We start from the raw sequence: 22,406 nt of genomic DNA on the forward strand, positions 1-22,406 counted from the left end.
AATTAAAACATTCTCACCTGTACGGGGCCGATGGAAGCAGGGGCTTTTTCTTTTGTGTTGATAATCCTCCTGATCAGAGCAGCCATTTGAAAGAACGTACATGGGCGTTTTGACCTAGATGGTGACGTTTTCTGCGTCAATGCTACTGGACCGTAAACTACCATCAAGACTGTCCACAACAACGTCACTTAAAAGGAGATTCAAATGAAGACGGACAAGTTAAACAAGAAAAAGCCAATCAACTTTATTCCGCAGGTCCATGTCAACTTCCATGACCACCACGTACCCCGGAAGACGACGATGTCACAGACATGAAATGAATGTGTTTATCGTCTTTATAGAGTCATTATCATTGAAGTGCTATCAAAAACATATACAACCCACGGTGCTTAAATCCGATGCTTTATTTTCTAGTATCGATTCAGTCGATTGATTACCTTTTTAAATAATGTTAGATCGATTATACGGCATCCAGAATGAAAAACTTGCTAAACACACATCGATATAGTTAAATTGTAGGAATCTAAATCCATGCATTGATACACCCTTAATACCGCACTTTGTAACTATGGTGAATTTCTAAACCAAACCAATGTAATGTTATTGTGGCATATGTAAAAGTAGGCCATGTTCATTTTGATCTTCAGCTGCCTTCTCATCACCACCTTGGAACCTATCACCTGCCTATCCAGGGCAACAGTCACCTTCGAAGCTGGTTTGTTTTGGTGTTCCAAGTTCCATGTCTCTTATGACAGAGACAGCTGTCTCTGCAGTTGATGCGCCACTTGGAGTGGTTGTCTTTTTTGGTTGTCTTTTTTACTTCCTGTCTGCCCTTTAATATTTACAGAACACAGGGTTGTTCTCAAACTCCAGCCAAAAGAAGTGTTTGATCCAGTGTGATTTAAACTTCTAAACTTTGCTAGCACTGTCGGTAACACTTGAGCTAACGCTAGAAGTTGCCATCTCTTCTTGCTCGACATTATTGTCTCAGATTTCACATTTTCTCTCACAAATTTCCTCTCCCTCCTTTGTTCCCCTTTGAAAATATCACTCGATATTCATTTTTCACCCGACAGAGTGACAAGAGTATCACCAGCAGGTAGCAACAGAGATATAGAGAGACTGAAAAGAAATAGTGAATTGTGAATTGCCATTGTTTATCGAAGGTCAAATGAGAAAATACGCCGTTTTACAGCGTTTTGGGGAGTGGCTGGAGCCGGTGGGGGCTCTGTCTGGCTGTGTGGGGCGGCGCTTGCTGGGTGGTGGGAGCCAGTCCCTCTCCTTTCATGTATATACCGTATACATGCAGACATGCACACATACACACCTGTACACGCATACATATACACACTCACAGCACATACAGTAAGTATCTCCCCACATAACTCACTGACATATCCATAATGTTATCATGTTGTTGGTGTTATTGTGGTGGTGGTGATGTTGGCAATAAGATCATAGCTATTATAATTGTATGCATTCCAGTTATTGCCATTGTGTTCACTATCCTGGTTAATATCATCATTACTACTATTGCACTACAGTACTATCACTGTAGCTGTGTTATTAGCATAACATGCTATTTTGTCCTCTCCATTATGGTCTTTATAGCCGTCATAGACATTTGCTGATATAGTGCTGTTTGTTATTGTCGTTGCAATTGTTGTTGTTGCTGTTGTTCTTGTTTCCCTCTGTATTGTCACGCCTTGCCTCCACACTCCCCCCTCTCGTTTCTTTTCTCTTCTTTGCCGTCCCTTCCTGCTCAAGCAAGAGTGTCCGGCCACTCCAAATTTGCATAATAACAAAACATCAAAGTCTAATAAAAATCTATATAACAGAGAAAGAGTATCTTACAATTTTCCCTGACAGAGCAAATCTGTTTCATAATACTATCTGCTCCAATGGCTGGACAGGAAAAAAATAAACAAATGAATAAGGAATCTCATCATGTGACTGAAATTCATTTTCCCAGCAGACCGCTCAATCTTGCCAGAAACTAAACTAAACTAAATGTTGAAATGGTGGCTTTTAAAAATTGTAATTTTTTTTAACATTAAATATATATATTTTTTGTAACTAAATTAAACACCAACAAAAGTTGGCAAAAACATTCAAAACGCCTCTCTCCTGGAGAATGACAGGAAGCGATTGATTTACCTTACTTCAGCATTACACGTGATAAAATAGATATGATGACAGATATGATACGTTGATACATTTGTGATTCAGGCTGTATGAGTGTGTTTATAACGTGCGGTGGTCCCTTGTTAATGCGAACCAGCGTTTTGTAATGCCCACTGATGTCATGCAGGTTCTGAGTGAAATGAGGATGAGCTTGTCTTAATGGTCTATTCTCAACACGCAAAACATACTGTAAAATAAGAGCACTATTACACTAATTGTGTAAACAAAATAATGGTGACATTAAAATTAATTAGTAATGCAATTGGAATTGCATTTAATTAACATACATTTTATTCACTGTCACTATAGTGGTGAAATAAGTGTATAAAAAACAGAATAAAAAAATTGTAAATGTGGTAAAATAATTTTCAAAGGAAAAAAATTGCAATTTGGAAGACAGAATTTTGGAAACAGATAATTGCCAGGTTGCCACAGTATCCTTGAGCATGTTAAAGGATCTCCTCCTATGAAAATAACACTAACTAAGCAGTGTAGTGATTTCTTTTGTTCTCTCTTTTTTTTTACTGTTTCATTTAATTCTTGTATTTTGTGTTTTTACGACAGTATTTTATGTCATTCATGTGTTTGGTGTAAAACTCGAGTGACTTATGTGTTCAGGAACAGAACTCGTTTGTAACCCAAGGACCGCCTGTATAACTAACAGAGCTAACATCAAAAATGAGTCACATGCATGTTTTTTAATAGTTCATTACATCAGAGAATCTTTAGTGGAAGATGACGTGTTAAAAAGTTTTTTTTTTAATGTTTGTCAAGGGAAATTGTGGCATTTGTTAAGAGAACTGACTCCAGGTCAGATTTCTCAAGCAGCCTCAGGTGCACAAAAACCTGCTTTATCTTTTTGTTTGTGTGTGTGTGTGTTCCCGGGCTGCTCGTCCCCTCCAGCTCTGCCATCGATTTCCTCCACCAACTAGATTTATGTCGTTTACTGCGGGGTCGTTCATGCTCAGTGGATGAAAACGCAGCCGCTTTGGGATCAGATAACGGACTCATTTCTCCCGCAAAAGATTTCCCCGAAGCGGCGTCCTCGGGGAGAGCGACACTAAATGTTCCCGAGGCAGATGAAAGGTTTATTTTATTCGTTTTTAGTGGGCAGATTGGCGCTCTTTGTCTAAGGCACCGTCTAAATTCAAGTGGTGCTTTTTTTTTAAAGGAGAGTAGAGGAGCAAGAAGAAGAAGTGTGAATGGCTTCATTTAACACCCAGCAGCAGCAGCAGTGTGTGTGTGTGTGTGTGTGTATGTGGGTGTGTGTGGCAGGTGATGATTGCTATTAGTCCTGTGCTCGCTGAAGCACAGATGTAATTTACCTCAGAAGTCAGAACTCCAAGATGGGCGTCACAGACAGAAATCCAAGATGGATGCCTCCGGGAAATCGCTTGTTGTGGGAGGCCTAGACGTTCCAGAAATGTCAATTGTTGTAGAAATGACACATGAATGAAATACATTTTATTGAAGAATAATGTGTTGAGGTCTTTTGGAAGAAGAAGCCAAGAAAAGTTTAGATTTTGTCAAAAGAAAAGAAAACACAAAACAAACACCTTACTCACTCACGGTGCAACCAAAAATAACAATGAACATGTGGAACTGTGCCACACAGGCTATGCGGGCATGGAAATAGACGCACATGTGTGTGTAGGCTTCTCAGGTTGCTTTGCGGGTTATAAAATCTGCAAAATTGCAGGGTTGCGAATGCATATTTTATTATCGTAAAATTAAACCAATAGTTGTCATTGTTTTTCCTGACTGTTCAAGGATACTTTCATGGCCCAAAAAATTTCGGCATACCAAAGATGCCAATGGAATGAATAGAATTCAACCAAATCAGGCTATCATTTATTTACGTTTACATGAGGAGTTTTTTCTCTTTCCGAATGACTTTTCCAAAAACAATGGTACACATGGATAGGAATATTCCAATCTCTTGTCCACATGTGCAGCTACGTATAATCAATAACGTATAAATACCGGCTTCCCCGGCTTCACTTGTTGAAATAACTCTGTATTGCGAGTTTTTGGTTCATCCAGTCTTGAAATTTAGGTTTGGATCAAAAACAAACTTTCCACAGCAGTCCAGTGCCAATCGCTTGCCTCCATTTTTAAAACTGAAGAACGTCTCGAGCTGCGTTTTACATCATATAAATTTAAACAGGAAAAGATAAAGTTCATTCATTCATTTTCTACCGCTTTTTCCTCACGAGGGTTCCTGGGGGGGGGGGGGGGGTGCTGGAGCTTATCCCAGCTGTCTGGGAGAGGCGGGGTACACCCTGGACTGATCGCCAGCCAATCACAGGGCACATATAGACAAACAAGATAAAGTTCAATCCTGCTAATATTTTACAATTTAACTCAGGACATGTTTTATATCGATATATATTTTCTTTTTGAAGAAAAACCGCACTTGTGAATAAAGTATAGAAGGGTTTAGATTCAGTTCCACAGATGACGTTAATGCACACCGAAAGCTGAAGAAGAAAAACACGAAGAAGAACGCACCCTGACAACTTTCCATTTGAGCGGGTACAAGATACCTCAATCGGATTGGAGAAAGGAATCTGATTATATGTTCATTCAGATTGGCACCTTTCTTTCGGAATGAGGTGTTTTCAAAGGTTACATTCTTTCCATTTCAGCAAATAAACCGAATGCAATTAGAATATTTAGGTCCATGTATACGTGGGTACTCAATACAATACTATTCATTTTCTACTGCTTATCCTCACAAGGGTTGCGGGGGATGCTGGAGCCTATCCCAGCTGTCTTCAGGCGAGAGGCGGGGTACACTCTGGACTGGTGGCCAGCCAATCACAGGGCACATATAGACAAACAACCATTCACACTCACATTCATACCGATGGACAATTTGGAGTCGCCAATTAACCTATCTCCTTTATAATTTATGGCATCTTTGGCATGCCAGTATTGTCGGCCATGTCTGTATTGCCAATTTTGGATGATCTTGAACATTCCTCTAAGGAATGCTGAAAATCTGATGCTGCACATGCATGTGCATGTGGTGTGATAAGAAGCTCTGATCAATAGCAGGATTGATCAGGGCTTTACTAAACATCATTCCGCACTGATAAGGGAAGTGAGCTGGGATCATTGGAGGTTATTTGCTCACGTTCAGTCAACTGACTTGACACACTGACTTCACTCTAACTCACTCACCCAACTCCCTTATTATTATTTCTCACTTTGAATGGAAATGATTGGACAGAAAAATATGCGAAATAAATCACACTTCCCTGGAGACAACCTTCAACTGAAACATTAAAATCATTAAAGACGGCTAAACTGGGAGGTGGGAGGTCTTCTCGCTTGGAGATCATAACAAAAACAATTTGTGCATATTTGATTTGGATTACTTTGTTTTCATATGCTGCTTAGTGATAACAGTGAAGTTAACAAAAATACAACACACACTTTTATAGAAATGTGTCGACCATGGATGTTGACGTTCAGTAAGTGAGTGAATGTATTTTATTGCAAAGTTTTTTTTTTCTCAAGTTAGTAGATCATTCTGAACTGCTCCAGGTCATGTTGTAGTGTAGAGGTTTGGAGTTGTCTTAACCTTTTTATCACCGAGTCATTCGGTACCCTCAATGCATTGGGCTGAGCGCCATGTTTTGCACTGTCGCCGCCAATCACCAGTCAGAATGAGTTACTGATGCACGATGATACTAGCAGTAATTTCGGTGACTATGTATTTGACGATAAGAGGACTAACATTGTAATCGGTTGTCGGTGTTCCTCCGAGTCTGTGGAAATGTTGCCAGTACTTAACTCAAGCAACCGTGAAAGACGAGTTTTTAAAATCTCTTCAGGGCTCTACGTTAAAAACAAAAATGACTTGCCCATGGGGAATCCTTAAGGTGAGAACTACTTGCCCGAACTTGCCCCATGTAAAATGAAAAGACTGCCATAATGATATCATATATCAATATATGCTGATAATTCATCAGATAATAGTACTGATGCATTGTATTTGGAGGAATGTCTGAAAAATAGTGTAGATGTATGTTAACATGGCAAGCCATGCTACCTTACACATGGTAGTCGTAGTAAGCAGTGATATTTAGAAGTTGTGCACCACAATGAAACATTTGACACATTTGTGTACTAGTAAAGTGTTTTTAATCCAGAAAAAATGCTCAATGGTCAAACAATAATTTGTGAAGCAAAGGTGAGAAAAATACACAGAGAAATGAAACCGCTAGGTTTTGTAGCTTGTGCAAAATCAGCACTTGGTATTGGATCTAATGGGTGGTGTTTCATTGTGACCACTTCAAATTGTCACAGCAATGTGATTCACTCACCTGTGCCATCATTTGATTTGCTGCCGCTAATAAAATACTTGTTTAGGAGGCACTGGTTCATCACTTTTTGGTGTTTTCCTTCAGAAGTTGTTGACGAATTAGACCATGTTGGCAGGGACGCCATGACAGATGTTTTCCTAGTAAAACGATCGCTGATTGGTTGATCGCGAACAAGAACGGGTGTGGGTAAAACACGGATTGTCTAAAACGATTCTGATTGGTCCATTTCAAGATTTGCAAGGATTGATTTGCAAATTACCACCGGAATTACACAGTCCGTGTTTTACCAACAGCCAACAAGAACCGCTTTAAAAAAAAAACTCTTGGCAGTACGGCATGCTAAAGTGCACTTGCCCGACGGGAATATTAATGATTGGATTTACTTGCCCGAATTTTGTTTTAACTTGCCCCGGGCCATCGGTACAACGTTATTGTCGAGCCCTGCTCTTTTTTTATGATATTGTGCCTCAGGTTAAAAATATGTTGAAGGCGTGGGGTACTAAACGCACCGCCCGCCACCTCTTTACAGTAACAACAGGAACAAGGTTGGGGACATAAGCAAGACCGATGTAAGCAGGTTACACTGTATGGCTTTTCTCTTTTCTGTGGAACTAAAGTGACATCCTATTGCACTTTTTCCCTGATGAAAAGTCTGAAATGTACTTCTTTTGTAGACTTCAGCATAACATAGTAGCCCAGCATCATAGTAGGTATCTGCAAAGACGTCCAGGTTAAACTGACCCTCCGGGGTTTCTTTCACCTCTATCTGACTCAACATCGCCCCCTTGGGAGTGAGCGAAAAGCCGAAAGCTAATTATTGTCATCTTAAATAGCTGCTGCGTGGGCTGGGAGGGCCGAGCAGTCAAGTTATATGCTTTCACAATAAATGCGCGTCTTCCATTGTATCATTATAAGTGGAATTGCTCTATTAAAAATGAAATGAAAGCGCACTTTGCGAGCACAAAATCCGAGCGCCGGTCTGATTTCCCCGCGGGCTATTTTGCGGTTCCGTACAGGCGCTGGCACAATTAAATAAAGAAGCGTAATGAAGTAAATCTCATTTGGCCACAAGAGCGGGCCGAGGCTATCAGCAGTTGTCGCAGCTCGGCGCTACAAATATTGATTGTGTGTCCTGGACTGTTGCAATAACAGATGGCAGCTCTGTTGAAGACCAGGCTTTCCTTAAACCACTTCCGTGTGTGTTTGTATGTGTGCACGCTGGCCGTCAAACACTCCTTCCGTCTGTGTGTATGTGTGTGATCAGATTTATATCTCACTCATAAAGTAGATTTATATCTCGGAGCAAGTCAGCGATTCTCCTTTGTCAATTTGCTGTGATGCACCGCAGCATGGCGCAGTGTGATCAAATAAGCTTCTAATGAAACATCCTGTTGATGCTGGCCAGGATGTGATATGACGCAGTGTAAAGGTTCCTAGGCAGCCTGCCTCCAATATATCCCATGCCATCCATATATAGCACCACATAATCAATACAAGTGCTAATATTCCTAATTAAACAACTGGCTGACTTCCTATTTGCTGTTATAGTTTATCCATGATACATCATAAGAGGTGTTGTGTACTTTTAGTGTGAATTATGTCGAAAACTCGAGTATCACTATAATGCCACTACGCCATTACGTTTACATGCAATAAAAAAGACAGGTTATTGAAATAGTACACTTTACACTTGCGGTGTTGACCAAACGATATGAGGCAATTTTGGTCATTTCATGCTCAGGCGTCAAGTCAGGTATTGAAATTGGCTTCTTCTATAATAAAGGTCTTAAAACTTAATAAAGGTCTCAAACTAACGACTCCCATCTCAGGACCATGTTTTGTAGCCCCCTACTTGACATTAAATGTAGAGTAAGTATGGGAAGTGGTCAGAGGCACTTCAACTTGCTTAAAGAGGAACTTCACTTTTTGGGGGAAGTTTGCCCATCATTCACAATCCTTATGTGAAACATGAACACATATTTCTTTCCCTTTTCTGTGCATTCTAGCGGGAGAAAACGATTTAATTTAATTAACGATTTAATCTAACTAACATGGGAAATACGTATTTTGACGCTAAATGTTCCATTTACATAACAACAGACCAAGCTACAGTGATATTGTTATCGGAGCAGCTAACACGAAAAGCTATATTTAGCTAGCGACTAACCTAACGCCTCGCTATCTGTTCGTGTCAGCGTTACTCATAGACAGAGTTGATACCTAGCTCTCAATTTCACTACCAAGACTCAATAAGATGCTCGTTTGCTATCAGCGGTTTTTATCTGAAGACTGGGGCACACGTCTTGTGCTGGAAGACACAGACAGCCCAAGCACAGCGGACGATGTAAGTGTTGTCGATGTATCTATGCTGCTGTTATTGACCGAAGTAGGTGCAGAGGAAAGAAGTTTTGGTCATGTTTTAAATAATCAAAATACGGAAACATACTATAAGTATCACATGTTATGATCAGTGTACTTGTTCTTGCATGATCACATCATGTTTAACAAACGATAAAACATTGATAGAACTCAAATGAACTTGTCTTCTCATGTTATAATACACAGAAAAGGGAAAGAAATATGTGTGAATGATGGGTTGCAGTTCCCCTTTAAAGGAAGCGGCTCTTTAATTGGAGCAATAGTCAACACTGAACAAACAAATAAATACACAACGTTAGCAGGTTTGTACAAAACAAGTGCCGCAAAGCATGCTGAGAAAACAGAACTGGGAGTGATGCTTCCTCCGAGCATAACTTATGGCACCGTTTTGTAAATGATTGCTCAACGTGCATGCTTAAAGTTAACATATTTATTATTATCTACAACTGGTAGTCGTTGCCCCATGTACGTGTTATCTACCTTGTTGTGTGTCAAGTTGCCGTGTAATAGTTATGGTGTTATTTTTTTTATGACACCGTGAGTTCGACTTCCGTCCAAATGCAACTTACTTTAAGCAAGCAAGCAAGCTGAAGTGTATATGACTGCAATATTGCAGTGCTCCAATATTATATTTTGATCACGTATAGCTTCCATAGCTTAGGCTCATGACAGTTTTGTGCCATTGTTGGTGTAAACATCAGCTTTGTCTTCTTCTCTTGTGAATTGACTGTTGTAAGACTGACACATGCGTAAAAATCCAAAAAGTTGCTGATTGATCGATGAAAGTGGAAACATGCAAGGTGGAGATGTTTTCCAATCATGTTGTCTACTTCTGTTAAAAAAAAAAAATCAAACTTGATCTAATTAAGGTGTTTACATGCATTTTAGAATCTGTTTTCAACTCTGTTCATGCAAGTATTGGTTGTCTTTGTCGACGTAACCATAGTGACTGTGCAATGTTCGGTCGTAATTTCTAGTCTTGAGGCAACAAGGGAACTGACGTCCATTTTCACAGCTTTCCCACTGATAAGAAGAGGAAGGAGCAGTGGGAGAGTGCTGGTGGATGCAGACTAGCAATCTCTGCCAAAAGAACCCGTGGCTGTGTTCTCACCTTTTTCCTCTCGAAGCATTGGATGCATTATAGTGATGCTCACAGCTTGTAGACTCTGTCCACACTGGAACGTTCTAGGGATATATTTTTTTTTGAGGCGTTGAAAAAAAGCGACTGTCGACTGTTTACAAGCGAGTTGCACAACTGGAACTAGGTAACTGTCGGGGGGGTGCGAGAGGCTTTCATTTTAGTGCAGACCTACCAACATGTACAAATTTATAGTACTCAACATGATGCTTGTATACTCTCCTTTTTGTTGAATTTTCCTGGTTTCAGTTTCAAGTTCAGTCTGTACAGTACAGATGAATAATAAATATTATCAGTTTCTCTAGTATTTTAAGTCGGGTGATGGTACGCCAAAAAAATTAATTCCTGGTGGGGAAATGACAGAAAATAATGGAGTAGCACTGACCTAAATTTAGCATTTTCAAGCATAAAAATGAGTGACGTAAGATGTAATATGTAGAATTTTACAGTGTTCACTAGGTGAACTTATTTCACCTAATATGTCTTATTTCCTGTTATTATGTCTACTTTATTTGGTAATATGAGTGTGACTATGTAGGGATTTCTGATGTCTAGAGGGCTCTAATAATGTTAAAAATTGTATTTAGAAGGTTGTAAACAGGTTTTCTATTGTGTCACGATGAAAATATTCCATTTATAAATACAGACATCCACCATGTGGAAATTCACGTATCACTGTCATGTCTGGAACCAATAAACCCATGATAAGTGAGGGATGTACACATTTTGTGTTTGCTATAGTACAAGTCCGCAATGAGGGTTCATGTAATTCATGTTGTTCTTAAAATGATTGAAGTGTCATGGATACCAGCATTGGAGCTGCGGCCAGCCTTCCCGCTGGATCGCCGCCATCACTGAAGAGTGTGTATTGATTTTTCCCTTCCAGCACGTGTGCGTTTGCAGTATCGCTGCCAGTTGTGCAGAGAGAAAATGTGCAAACAGCAGGTGACGATAGCGTTCCAGCCTTGGCTTCTCGGAGCGCTAATTGACGTCCATTCATTCTCAGTCCGCCATCCTTTTGTGAATGCAGATGTGGCTTCATATCTTTGTTTACCTTCGCTGTAGACTTGGGGGCTATTCACACAGAAACGGTTTCAAATTTGAACGGCAAAGTATGTTATTGTTTCAGCCTCTCATCCACACGGAAACAGCTTTCTTGGTGACCTGAAACAATATTATTGTTTTCGTATCGACGAGTGAGCTGCAGCTTTTTTAAAACAATGACATCATCGACCCAAAGCAGTCACATGGCCAGAAGTGAGCTTTTACGACGATCCAACATAATACCTAAATACTTAGAGTGCAGTCGTCAATCTGCTGGTATTTTGTCATCTTGATATTCCACAAAGTGGAAGACGACGGACTTGTGCTCATGCGTCCTTTCTCCTTCTATTGTATAGTGTGTCACATGGTTCCATCTGCATGTCTGTTCACAACACCAGACTTCTGTATTACAGCCTTTTCACTCAGTGATTCGTTCCCATCTGGTTGCATATTTACTAATCCAGGACAGTGTGGACGCAATATTTTTTTCAACCCACCAAAAAAAATATCTCAGGAGCATTCCCGTGTGGACAGGGTCTTTTTGTCCATTCAGCCACCGAGCTGATTGATTTTAAATGCTCGCTCGGGAGGGAGGTGCGGCAGCACCCCCACCCCACCTCTCCCCTTCAGAGGACAACATCAGCCTGGGGAGGACAGTTGCTGCGGCACAGAGGGGAGTGGTGCGAACATGTGCATTCCAGCAGGGAGGGAGAAGGCTTCATGGTCCATCCTGGAGCTCACAAGTTGTTTATCAGATGTTTCATGTTGATTTCACATCTCATCTGTTGACTTTCATTGGGGAACATTTGCTAGCTGCCGCTCCTCAGACCACAGTTGGGCGACTGGATGCAAGTTAGGATGAGTTAAAAAAAAAAATCAAAAAAACATTAATTGGCTGAAACGCATTCATCCAAACAAGTTGTGGTCACCATTGCTAATTGCCAGGACCACAATGTATTTGTGGTGCGGTCCCATTATAATGTGTAAAAAGTATTGCCAAACTAGCTGTGGTGCTGTGGTAAAATTCAAGACGTTAAAAGAGAATAGTTGATAAGGAACAGTAGATCCTTTCTAAGACCCCCTGTGAATGTTGAAAACCTGTGACGAATAGCCCATAAAAAGCTTAAAAATCCCTATTTTTGATGCTCTAATCTTAATTATATGCCTTTCACACTTATTAAATGCATTTGAAATCCAGTTTTACACAAAATAATTACAGGATACAGTATAATATTGTATGGACAAAACCTGCATTTCCACAACATCACGTCTTGTTAAAGCATCTTTCTGCAAGAAAATATTGAGTGAGTATTATCCCCCCGCAGATAGCGCCATCAAACCACTTTCTCTTTAACTTACCATAAAAAATAGTCATGATTTAAAGCAGAAAAAATATATATATATATATATATATATATATATTTGTAAGTAAAAATGGGAATTACGAGCTGTATCAATACTGTCATTAGGGGTTCGAACTGCTTTTGTTGGCAAGTAAGCTTCCTGTTCTTGCTTTGCTACTTTTGGCTTTGTTTGATGTGAGTCCAATTAGCAAAGTAGCAAACAAGACCATGTTTGGGGAAAATGGCTGCTTTTTGGAAGTGGACAGTTAAAAGTGGGACAAACGAGAACATTTAAAAAAAACTATTGAAGCTTTTCCATTTGCACAGTTAAAAGAAAGCGCCTCCTCTAAGAATAGTCTCCCTGGATCTGTAAGCCTTTTTTCCCTCACAAGAACACTTCAGGCAGGCAGCAAATGAATAAATGCTTCTAAATAAAAATAGTTGCACCTGAATTAGTGAGGAGAGTGATTAAAGGAAGATTGTAAAGACCATGTTGATGCTACTCGCAGTGAATTCTATAATGTGAGGGTTTTATGAATATAGACATTTTTATAATGACAACAAACGTCTAAATGACAATTATACGGTCTGTTCCACTTCTATGCTCTATAGGTGTGCCCCATCTGTGCACCCAAGTGTTGTTTGAACGGGTTTTTTTTTTTTTAAAGACGGAGGCCAGGCAAGAGCGTCTTAATGAGATTCATGAAATATCTACATACCCTGCCTGGGCCGGGTGGCTGACAGAGCCAAGACACAACCTCTGGCTTGGCTTCAAGACACAGTTTATCTAGCAACAGCCAGCTGTCTCACACACACACACACACACACACACACACACACACACACGCATGCATGCATGCATGCCGCAAGCCTCCAAAGTTGAGCAGTATTTGTGATTATTTAGCACAGTGAAAATTGTTTTGGAAGATCCACTAGTGAGGCTTTAATCCGGTTAAGTTCTCTTTGTTGACTTTTAATCTTTGCTCTTTGCTTGTGTGTGTGTGTGTGTGTGTGTGTGCGTGTGCACGAGGGTTCATGTGTGCTGCTTAGTGTGCGTGTTTATTTATGTAAACGTGCGCATCCTTTGTGCACTAAGCCTCTCGTGGCCACAAGGCAGCATTTGGGGGTCCAAAGTACATCTTTACACTTCACAGCATTCCGTGTTTTCCTGATCAGCGTTCCGAGCAGTCCTAAATCCCCTCCGGTCAACGTCCGTGTCGGTCTTACGGTAATCACGTTAAGGTGACCCTGACTGTGTTTGTGTTTGGCTGGTGGCCTGGATGGATGTTTGTCGCTCATTGTGCTTGACCTCAACTCTAACAACGTTAATCATTTACGTGAACGCTGCTGCTTCTTCTCAATAAGATGCGAGTGATCTCCATTAAAACTCTGGAAGCACGTAAAGGTTTGCCTTAAGTTTCAGTGGCATCCAAAGTGCAGCCTGGGAGCCGTTTGTGGCCATAGATAATTTTTTTCATTGGTCTTTCTCTTTGGGCTTTTCCCTTCAGGGGTAGCCACAGCAAATCAATGTCCTCCATCCTGCATCAGTCTCTCTCACGCCAACTACCCTTATGTCCTCCTTCACTACATCCTGAAACCTCCTCTTTGGTCTTCCTCTACGCCTCCTGCCTGGAAGCTCTAAACTCAGCATTCTTCTACCAATATATTCACTATCTCTCCTCTGGACATGTCCCAACCATCTCAGTCTGGCCTCTCTGACCTTATCTCCGAGGCCTCTAACATGTAATGTCCCTCTGATGTACTTCTTCCTGATCCTATTCATCCTGGTCACTCCCAATGAGAACCTCTGTGCTACCTCCAGTTCTGCTTCCGGTCTTTACCTCAGTAGCACTGTCTCTCGACCAAACAACATGGCTGGTCTCACCACAGTTTTGTATACCTGTCCTTTCATTTTAGCTGAAACCCCTCTGACACGTCACACCTGACACTTTTCTCCACCCGTTCCATCCTGCCTGCACACGCTTCTTCACCTCCTTTTCACAATCTCCATTGTTCTGAACTGTTGACTTGTTGCATCATCTCTCTCCTTGATGATAAACAGTAGCAGTACAGTAGTATTCTACACCGGTGTCAATCATACATTGATGAGAAAATAGCCACCAGGAAGTATGCTGTCAATGCTAACACGTGAGTCTTCACGACCATATATGTAATGTATTTAAGTAATTTGACACATTGATGGGGAAGAGTTTGAGACGAGCACTGTGCTCCATCGTTGTTGTTTTCAGATATAAACAGTACATGCGAACAGCCGCTTGGGTATACGCTGACTTTATAAGGTGACTTTAATGGTGAGAGGGTTCCTTTTCCCATCGCCGTTTGAGCGATAGCAGAGGTAGCAGACACACATGAGGGTGTACTTTTAAAGGGTAGAAGAGAAACCTTATCAATTATTTGTCCTCCGTCTCAGTGTGCCACGCACTGTGTTTTGATGTTTGGGAGCCGATACGAGCGGCCCAAGTGAAAGCAGCACGGTCGACATCTAAAAGCCTTCTTCGTTCTGCCCCAGTTCCTTCCTGCCGCTCACATGAGGCGCAGCGGCGTGTTAAATCGGACGGCATGGCTGTTTTTCAACGTGAGCGTGGATAATGTATGAGCATTTACAGCGAGCAGGTCCACTGGAAGGAGGGGGCATGTGGGGGTTCTCTGACAGATGCACACGCCAGAGTACTATGTTGTCCAGGATGGCGCTTTCTAAGAACTGATGCATCATGGGAAATAAGATACTGCGCTACTGTAACTTGTACACGTGTATTAAATTCTTCTGAACCTAGAGTCGGTTTTTATATGTGTAAAATTAAAAAATAATAAAAGAAAATAAATCAATAAAAATAATTGAGAACCACTGACATAGTGTAATACTATGAAATACTTATTACAATAATGGTTGATCATGTGGGGCATAGTTGTATCAATGTAGGGGCGGCTAGGCATAATATAGCGAGGTTCAGGGTGCTCAATTAAGTGCTCACCGACAGGGCTGGTCATCTTTTCTGTTAGAGCTAATGACTTCTTGTCATCCCGTGGGAATTTCCTGAGTAACGCTGCTTCAAATGGTCTTCCTGATTTCCTGACTGTGTGGCCAACATGCTTGTGTAACGTTAGAGGAAAATTTTAATGGAATAAATCTTAAAAATGAAATAAAAATCCAATAAAATTCCCCCAAAATAAATGATACATACAAAAAAAATTAATTAGTAAATATATTAAGGATAAACGGAAAAAAACGGAGTAAGATTTTGACAGAGCTCTGCAATCCATGTATGTGTGACATGATAATCAAACAAACTCTCCAAAGTGATGAAAATAAACCCATTTAATCCTCCGTCGGCCAACAAAGACCCGAATCGCTGCAGCCGCTGTTCGTCTGCTGCAAGATCAGAGCCCGTCACCGCTAAAGCGTCGCCACTCGCCACTGACAGCTTTGTTCTGCCTGAGAGCGTCGTGTCTGCTCACATCAAACTGCACATGATTTACGCTTAATTGCAGTCGGTCGCAGCTCTGTGCTCGTGTGCCCGACTTTGACGAGAGGAGCATCTTCTCGCAGAGTTGACTGTGACACGGGAACACGACTTTGTGAGTTGTTGTTTTTTTAAGTACTGCTCCTCCAACGTGCCATAGGTGGCATACATCATGTGCATGCCAAAGTAACAGGTGGCGCTATTCTTCAGAAACCTGAAGAAAGTTGTATGGTAAAATGACTAATGTTATTTATGAATATTTATGCAGACAAAACATATACAAATGACATATTCCCAAATGTAAGTTCAGGTTGGATCTCTGCTTGTTTGTGATTTGGCTTTGCGCCACCCCCTCCTCCAGGTTTTGGAAAAATTGCCCGGGTAGTTCCTGCCTAATCCCCCTGACAGATGGGCACTCTGAGAGCAGGCCGCCACTAAATCCACTGGAGAAAATTCATTTTTTCACAAATGAAAAACATCCCCTACAGTAGAGGCCTTTGTATGTACAGAAGCTCCGCCCCCTGCAAACACAGCCCTGTCGTTTTTACCCCATTGTTATTTTTAAGCACTGCTTATTTTGTGCTTTAGCTTTTTGTGTTTATTTTTTGTAGGAAGCAGCGTATTGCCCCCGACTTTTCAGGAGCCTATTAATGTGTTCAGGTGTGCTCTGCTCGATTTCTTTGCTCCCTGCTCCGTTCGTGCGTCTTTGTGCGCTGCAGGCTTGTCTCCACTTATCGTCATACTCCTGGGCCACTCGGCTACTTCGTGCTCGCTATGCTTTTGTTTGTTTGGGAACCAGGATTTTTTTTTTTTTTTTGCACAGGAAGGGGTTTTCTTATTTTTTTCTTATTTTTTTAGTTTATCAATAAACTTGGTGACTTCATTTTCCCGCCTCCTGTGTTATCAGCCATAAAATACAACCCCATTTCAACTTGACTCGGAGTGATAGGCAGAGCAGCTTGAGGAAAAATAAAGAAAAATCTAATGTCATAAACATGAAATTTCTTCAAGGTCGGCATGTTCTAGTTGACTTCTGATTTTTTTAATTTTTATTTTCTGACGTCTATCTCCCATGTCTTCTGCAGTGAGCTTCCAGGACTGTGGCAGAAAGATGTGGCTGGATGCTGATGACGCGTCCCAACTCTACGTGAGCAAGGAGGGAGTAGTGTACACGCTGGGTCATGTGGAGAGAGGAGAGACGGTAGCAGTGATCTACGCTCGAGACCTGCAGACCAAACAGACCTGGAAGACTCGAGTGCGCCTTGTTGTCCGTCCAAACATGGAGGGACCTGGATTGGTGAGTTCATACCGCAAGGAGGCCAGTGTGCAGCATTTGCCCTCCGAGGCTTCTGTCATTTATGGAGAACTATGTACAGATATAAAATCAGAGCTTTCCCGGCTCAGCAGGCACAGCAGTTTGGCCGAATGTTGATTGCAGACACAATGCGAGTCCACGAGCCATCTGTTTGTTTGTTTCGTGTGTAATAGCAATAATAAACACACATTTAGACGCTGCGCCCGCTTTTGATTGGCTTTGCATGTGAACGCAGCTCAGAAGCAGCCGCCCGCCATACGCCTCGGCGGCCAGAGGAAGCTGTCAACAATGGCTCATGAGGGGAAGCAAGTGCTTTGCCATGGGAGCGGCCAATTATTTCAAGATGAGGTCTGATGTAGTCTCAGAGATTGAGCCCCCTTGAAGAATATACGTCAGTATGGGTTAGGCTAGTCCAGAACAGTGCCTGGGGGGATATTAACTTCCTTTCATGGTTCCATTTATCACAGCAAGTATTCCATGTTCGGATGCAGCAAAACAGCCCCAGACTCTCACACTACCACCACCATATTTTACTGTTGGTATGATGTTTTTTTCATTTTACACCAGATGTAATGGGACATACACCTTCCAAAAAGTTCAACTTCTGTCTAGTCAGACAACAGAGTATTTTCCGAAAGGTCTTGGGGATCATCAAGATGTTTTCTGGCAAAAATGAGATGATGATACTTTTTGTTCAGCGGAGGTTTTTGTCTTGTCATTATGGCATGGAGGCTGTTTTTGCCCAGTGTCTTTCTTATGGTGGAGTCAAGAACACTGATGTTGTTGTGGGGTCTTTTGTAACCTCATGGATGAGGTTAAAAGGTTTCATTTATGTCATCATTGACTAATATTTACATTTCTTTGATGATCTGAAACATTTAAGTGTGACAAAAATCAGGAAGGGGGCAAACACCACCGTACCTAATGAAGTGACTAGTGAGTGTACAGTATAAGATTGCCACCAATTATACATGCACGTTTTTTTTTCATAATTTTGTCTGCGTCATGTTTGTGTTAGGCCTCTTTAATGACTATTTCTTTTCAAATGTATTTTTCATGCTACCCAGGAAATGATTTTTTCTTTTTATTGTTTTTTATTATGTTTTTTACGAGGGTTTATTCCCTTAACAACATTTAAGTCAGTGAATGGCGCCTGAGAATGTCCACTCGGGCCAAGGTCAGGAGAGAGAGTGGATGGATCTTTTTTTTTTCTTTTACGAGCCAGGGTGAAGCCTGCAGTGTCGCTCCTTAGTGACCTGCCATGATGGAGCAGTGCACACACACACACACACACACACACACACACACACACACACAGTGACAGGTGGTGGCCATTTATCAGAAGGACGGTAATGAGAGCATTAATCCAAGCCAGTGCAATGAGATCAGAAATACATTGAGTCACTGAGCCGTCTCAGCACTGTGCCTGCCAGCCTCGTCTTGTCCGTGTGTGTGTGTGTGTGCGTGCGTGTGTGCGTGCGTGTGTGTGCCCTGTGTATGACGCTTGTTTACTGTCTCTGCAGGTGAAGCCCAGTGATGCAACACTGACTCAGCGGGCACCAGAGATCTTGTTTCCATGGCGCAGCGTGGTTGTCAGGGGCAATGGCGGGCTGAGGCGAGTGAAGAGGGACTGGGTCATTCCGCCCATCAACGTCCCCGAGAACTCGCGCGGACAGTTCCCCGAGGACCTTGTCAGAGTAAGGCACACACAGACACACACAAATACACACAGCAAGCCAATCCTTCTGAAGCTCTGAGGACTGTTGGCTAGCTGTGGCTTCAGTGCAAACTACAAACAAAAGTATTGGGACTGCTACCAGATGATAAAAATGAAGAAAATGTGGAGTCCTTGCAGCTCCCACAGCTTCCACTATTCTAGGGAGACCTTATATAAGATCTTGTCCATTTGTATTGTCACCGATGTTGGCCATGTTCTCGTTCTTCTACAGCAAACTCCACCAAGCAGTCCTTTATGGACCTTGCTTTATGCACTGGGAGCAGAGACTTTTTGATTTTGTATAGAATGTCAATGCGAGGTTCTCATTGGGTGTGACCAGGATGGATAGGATCAGGAAGGCGTACGTCAGAGGGACATTACATGTTATAGAGGCCTTGGAGATAAAGTCAGAGAGGCCAGACTGAGATGGTTTGGACATGTCCAGTGGGGAGAGAGTGAATATTTTGGTAGAAGGATGCTGCCTTTAGAGCTGCCAGGTAGGAGGCGTAGAGGAATCATGATGTATCATGATGTATCAGTATGACACGAGCACTCCTAAGGACCTATCTTACTGCAAAAAATAGCCTGACATCCTTTATATAATGGGATTGTGTTGGTGTTTTTAAAGTCATTTTAAAAACAAATGCTAATCAAAGATACTAGGGTGCTTTGCCGTCAATGCTAGTCAATGATCTTCTCTACGGGACCTGACAGGGGTGCCCTACTGTTTTTAAAGACATCCTGTTGGTCAAATGCTGGTCAAAGATCGTGTGTATGACAAGGAGTGCTGTGGTGCTTTTAGGAACCTACCGCTCCAATGTTTTGAACAGAATTCCTCCCTGATGTCATTGATGGGCCGATTTGGCCGGTGGAATATCCCCGCTGTTGAGTACACTGTACGCCACAGCATGTGCATCTTCAAATGTTGAACAAGTGCCTGCTTTGAAAAGTGTCAATGACAAGTAGAGCGGTGGGGATTTTAGTCGGTACCCTGCGGTGGAAAAAATGGCATAACAGGTCCGACCCCTAATTTATTAAGAGTTTGCCCTGATTTGTTCATCCACAATGCCAAAACAACAAAATGCTGTTTGAAATCCAAATAAAGGCAATTGTCAGCTCGCGAAAGCCTCCTTTGCAATATTAACAGTGCAGATGATCTAATGGGCTCTGACAGCGTTCCAGCAGCTCGCAGCAATGAAAAACAAACAAACCGCGTTACGGTTAACCCTCGCTCTTGGCGTACATGGTGCAAGGCTGAGCGCCGGCTTGTAGGCGAGGTGTACGCTTTCATTATTAATCCCAAACTGATGGGGGAGTTGGTGTGATGAAATATCTCCGTCCTGTTTCATCTGTCTGTGCGCCCAAACACCACAGCTGGCTGCAGGCTTGGTGGAAACATGAAGGCAGCTAACTGTTGCCGTGGTAACACTTTGGCAGGTGGCCAACAGGAAGTTGCAGGGTTGTTGGAGCTGCAGCCTGTCATCTCTAGTTAATGCTGGCTAATTAGAAGCCTTCACACTTTCAGAATCAGATCAGATTGCGGTGTTGACCTTAAAACATTTCAATCAGGAGTCATGGATGTTTCTCAGCAGACACTTTGTATGGAAGTATTGTACTGCAGGAGTGCTTTGGTTAGCATTTGGTTACACTCAAACTGAAACATACTTGAACTGAGGTGTGTCTAAACTTTTTTCAGCGTGGGCCACTTATTGAAAAATGAGAGGATGCAAGGGCCACTTATATATTATGATATATTAGAAATTAATATATTAATATTGATTAATATGAATACTTTCAGATTATTAATATTAATGTCATTTTTGCATTTTCAAAAAAAAATTCCTAGTATTTAAAGTTTCTTCTTAAATAAACTTTAAAGTAAATAAACTGAGACTTATGACTTTTTCCTCGAACTAATTTCTTAACTTTCCATTGTATTTCCATAATAAAAACTTCATGCTGCTAAAATGACCTTATTTTTCTAGTTCCTTGTCTTTTGGTGATTTTTTTTTTTGACTTTTCTCATAAAAATGACTTAAATTTTAAAGCAATTTTTTCCATTCCTGCTGTTTTTTCCCCCCAAATATTGAAAGTTTCTTCATGTATATTTTCCTCTCAGAATGATGACTTCATTCCCATAATATTTTGACTTTATTCCCATAGCATTCTATATTTTTCATCAACATAATTTAGTAAAAATTGTATTTGTTTCTGTTTGTTCTCATAATATTACGACTTGAAAAATATTTCTACTTCATGTTAAAATTTTTATTTTTCCTCATAGTTTTACATTATTACTCCTTTTTGCTGTTTTTTGTGTTGTAGTTATTCCATGTTTAACACACCTGCTCTTGCTGAGCCGTGATCACCGAGAAAAGCAGGGACTTGGGGCGTAACTGTGTTAGCTAGCAAAGAACTACAGAGTCAACCACTGATGATGTCATGGGTAAATATTGTATCATGTGAACTGGCCAACATTTTCTCATCTCTTGGGTGTGACACGCATTGGCTGGGCCAGATTTTGCTGATCCTTGATTGAAATCCCTGAGTCCACAGTTGCTTACAGAAGGCGTTTGTTGTATTTTATCGTTTGGTTCTCTGTTCTGGAGCAGAAGCAGAAGTTTTGAACCACAAAGTCTGACCGTACCCTCATTTGTCTTTAATATCAGCCGTATGTCCTTCTGAATACAGATCCGATCGGACCGGGATAAGAACTGGTTGCTACGTTACAGTGTGACGGGCCCCGGCGCTGATCAGCCACCAACTGGCATCTTCATCATCAACCCCATCTCTGGTCAGCTGTCAGTCACTAAGCCTCTGGACAGGGAACACATCCCCAACTTCCATGTAAGTTCTTCGCCCTACTGCTTTCTTCCAGCGGCTGCGTTTGTCACCTGGAAGCTAACTTTTAAATGTTTCATAAAGCCTTTGTATTTCCCCAGTAAGTACCGTTCAAATCGTTCACCATATGTTTTTATTTTCATCCCGTCCCCATCGCCGGGCTTGATAAATTCCCTCTCATGCATGGAGGTGAAGAAGTAGTTCTTTTTAAAAAAAAAAAAAGTCTGAGTGTGTCTACTGCAGTCACCCGCCCCTCCGAGAACCGGGCGTAACCTTTTGATCTGAAGGAACGCCAGCGCAGAGTCGCACCGGGGAGTGCGAATCTGGAGTCGCAGCAGGGTGATTTGCATTTAAGCCGTCTGATGAATATTCATGTGGCTGGATGTAGTTGTCAGAACTCTGAGCCGAGATGGGCCGACATGTTTATTCATGAGGGAGGCTTTGGCCCAGCGCGCTTTAAACGAATTACTGGCTGAGGGTCGGAGGCCAGCCAATAGCTTTATTCATCATATTTGGTCCTTTTATGCAAAACACATTCATCTTGCTCCGATGCTTCTACGACAACAACAAGGCAAGGAAAGGAAAGGCACAGCCTCCATTTGGCTCCACGCTCAGAGTCAAGCAGTTCA

The 22,406-nt window shown here is 41.6% G+C and overlaps 1 protein-coding gene across 1 annotated transcript in view; it reads left to right on the forward strand.

Annotated features, from left to right (window-relative positions):
- Positions 1-22,406, forward strand: part of LOC131130100 (cadherin-2-like) — a 56,932-nt gene that overhangs the window by 14,699 nt on the left and 19,827 nt on the right. Inside the window, exons 3-5 of the mRNA XM_058074250.1 lie at positions 16,990-17,201; positions 18,743-18,916; positions 21,628-21,783. Coding sequence (XP_057930233.1) covers positions 16,990-17,201; positions 18,743-18,916; positions 21,628-21,783 — 542 coding nt within the window. The remainder of the gene's footprint in view (positions 1-16,989; positions 17,202-18,742; positions 18,917-21,627; positions 21,784-22,406) is intronic.

The sequence above is a fragment of the Doryrhamphus excisus genome, chromosome 5, assembly GCF_030265055.1.
Source record: "Doryrhamphus excisus isolate RoL2022-K1 chromosome 5, RoL_Dexc_1.0, whole genome shotgun sequence".
In the NCBI taxonomy this organism is placed as follows: domain Eukaryota; kingdom Metazoa; phylum Chordata; class Actinopteri; order Syngnathiformes; family Syngnathidae; genus Doryrhamphus; species Doryrhamphus excisus.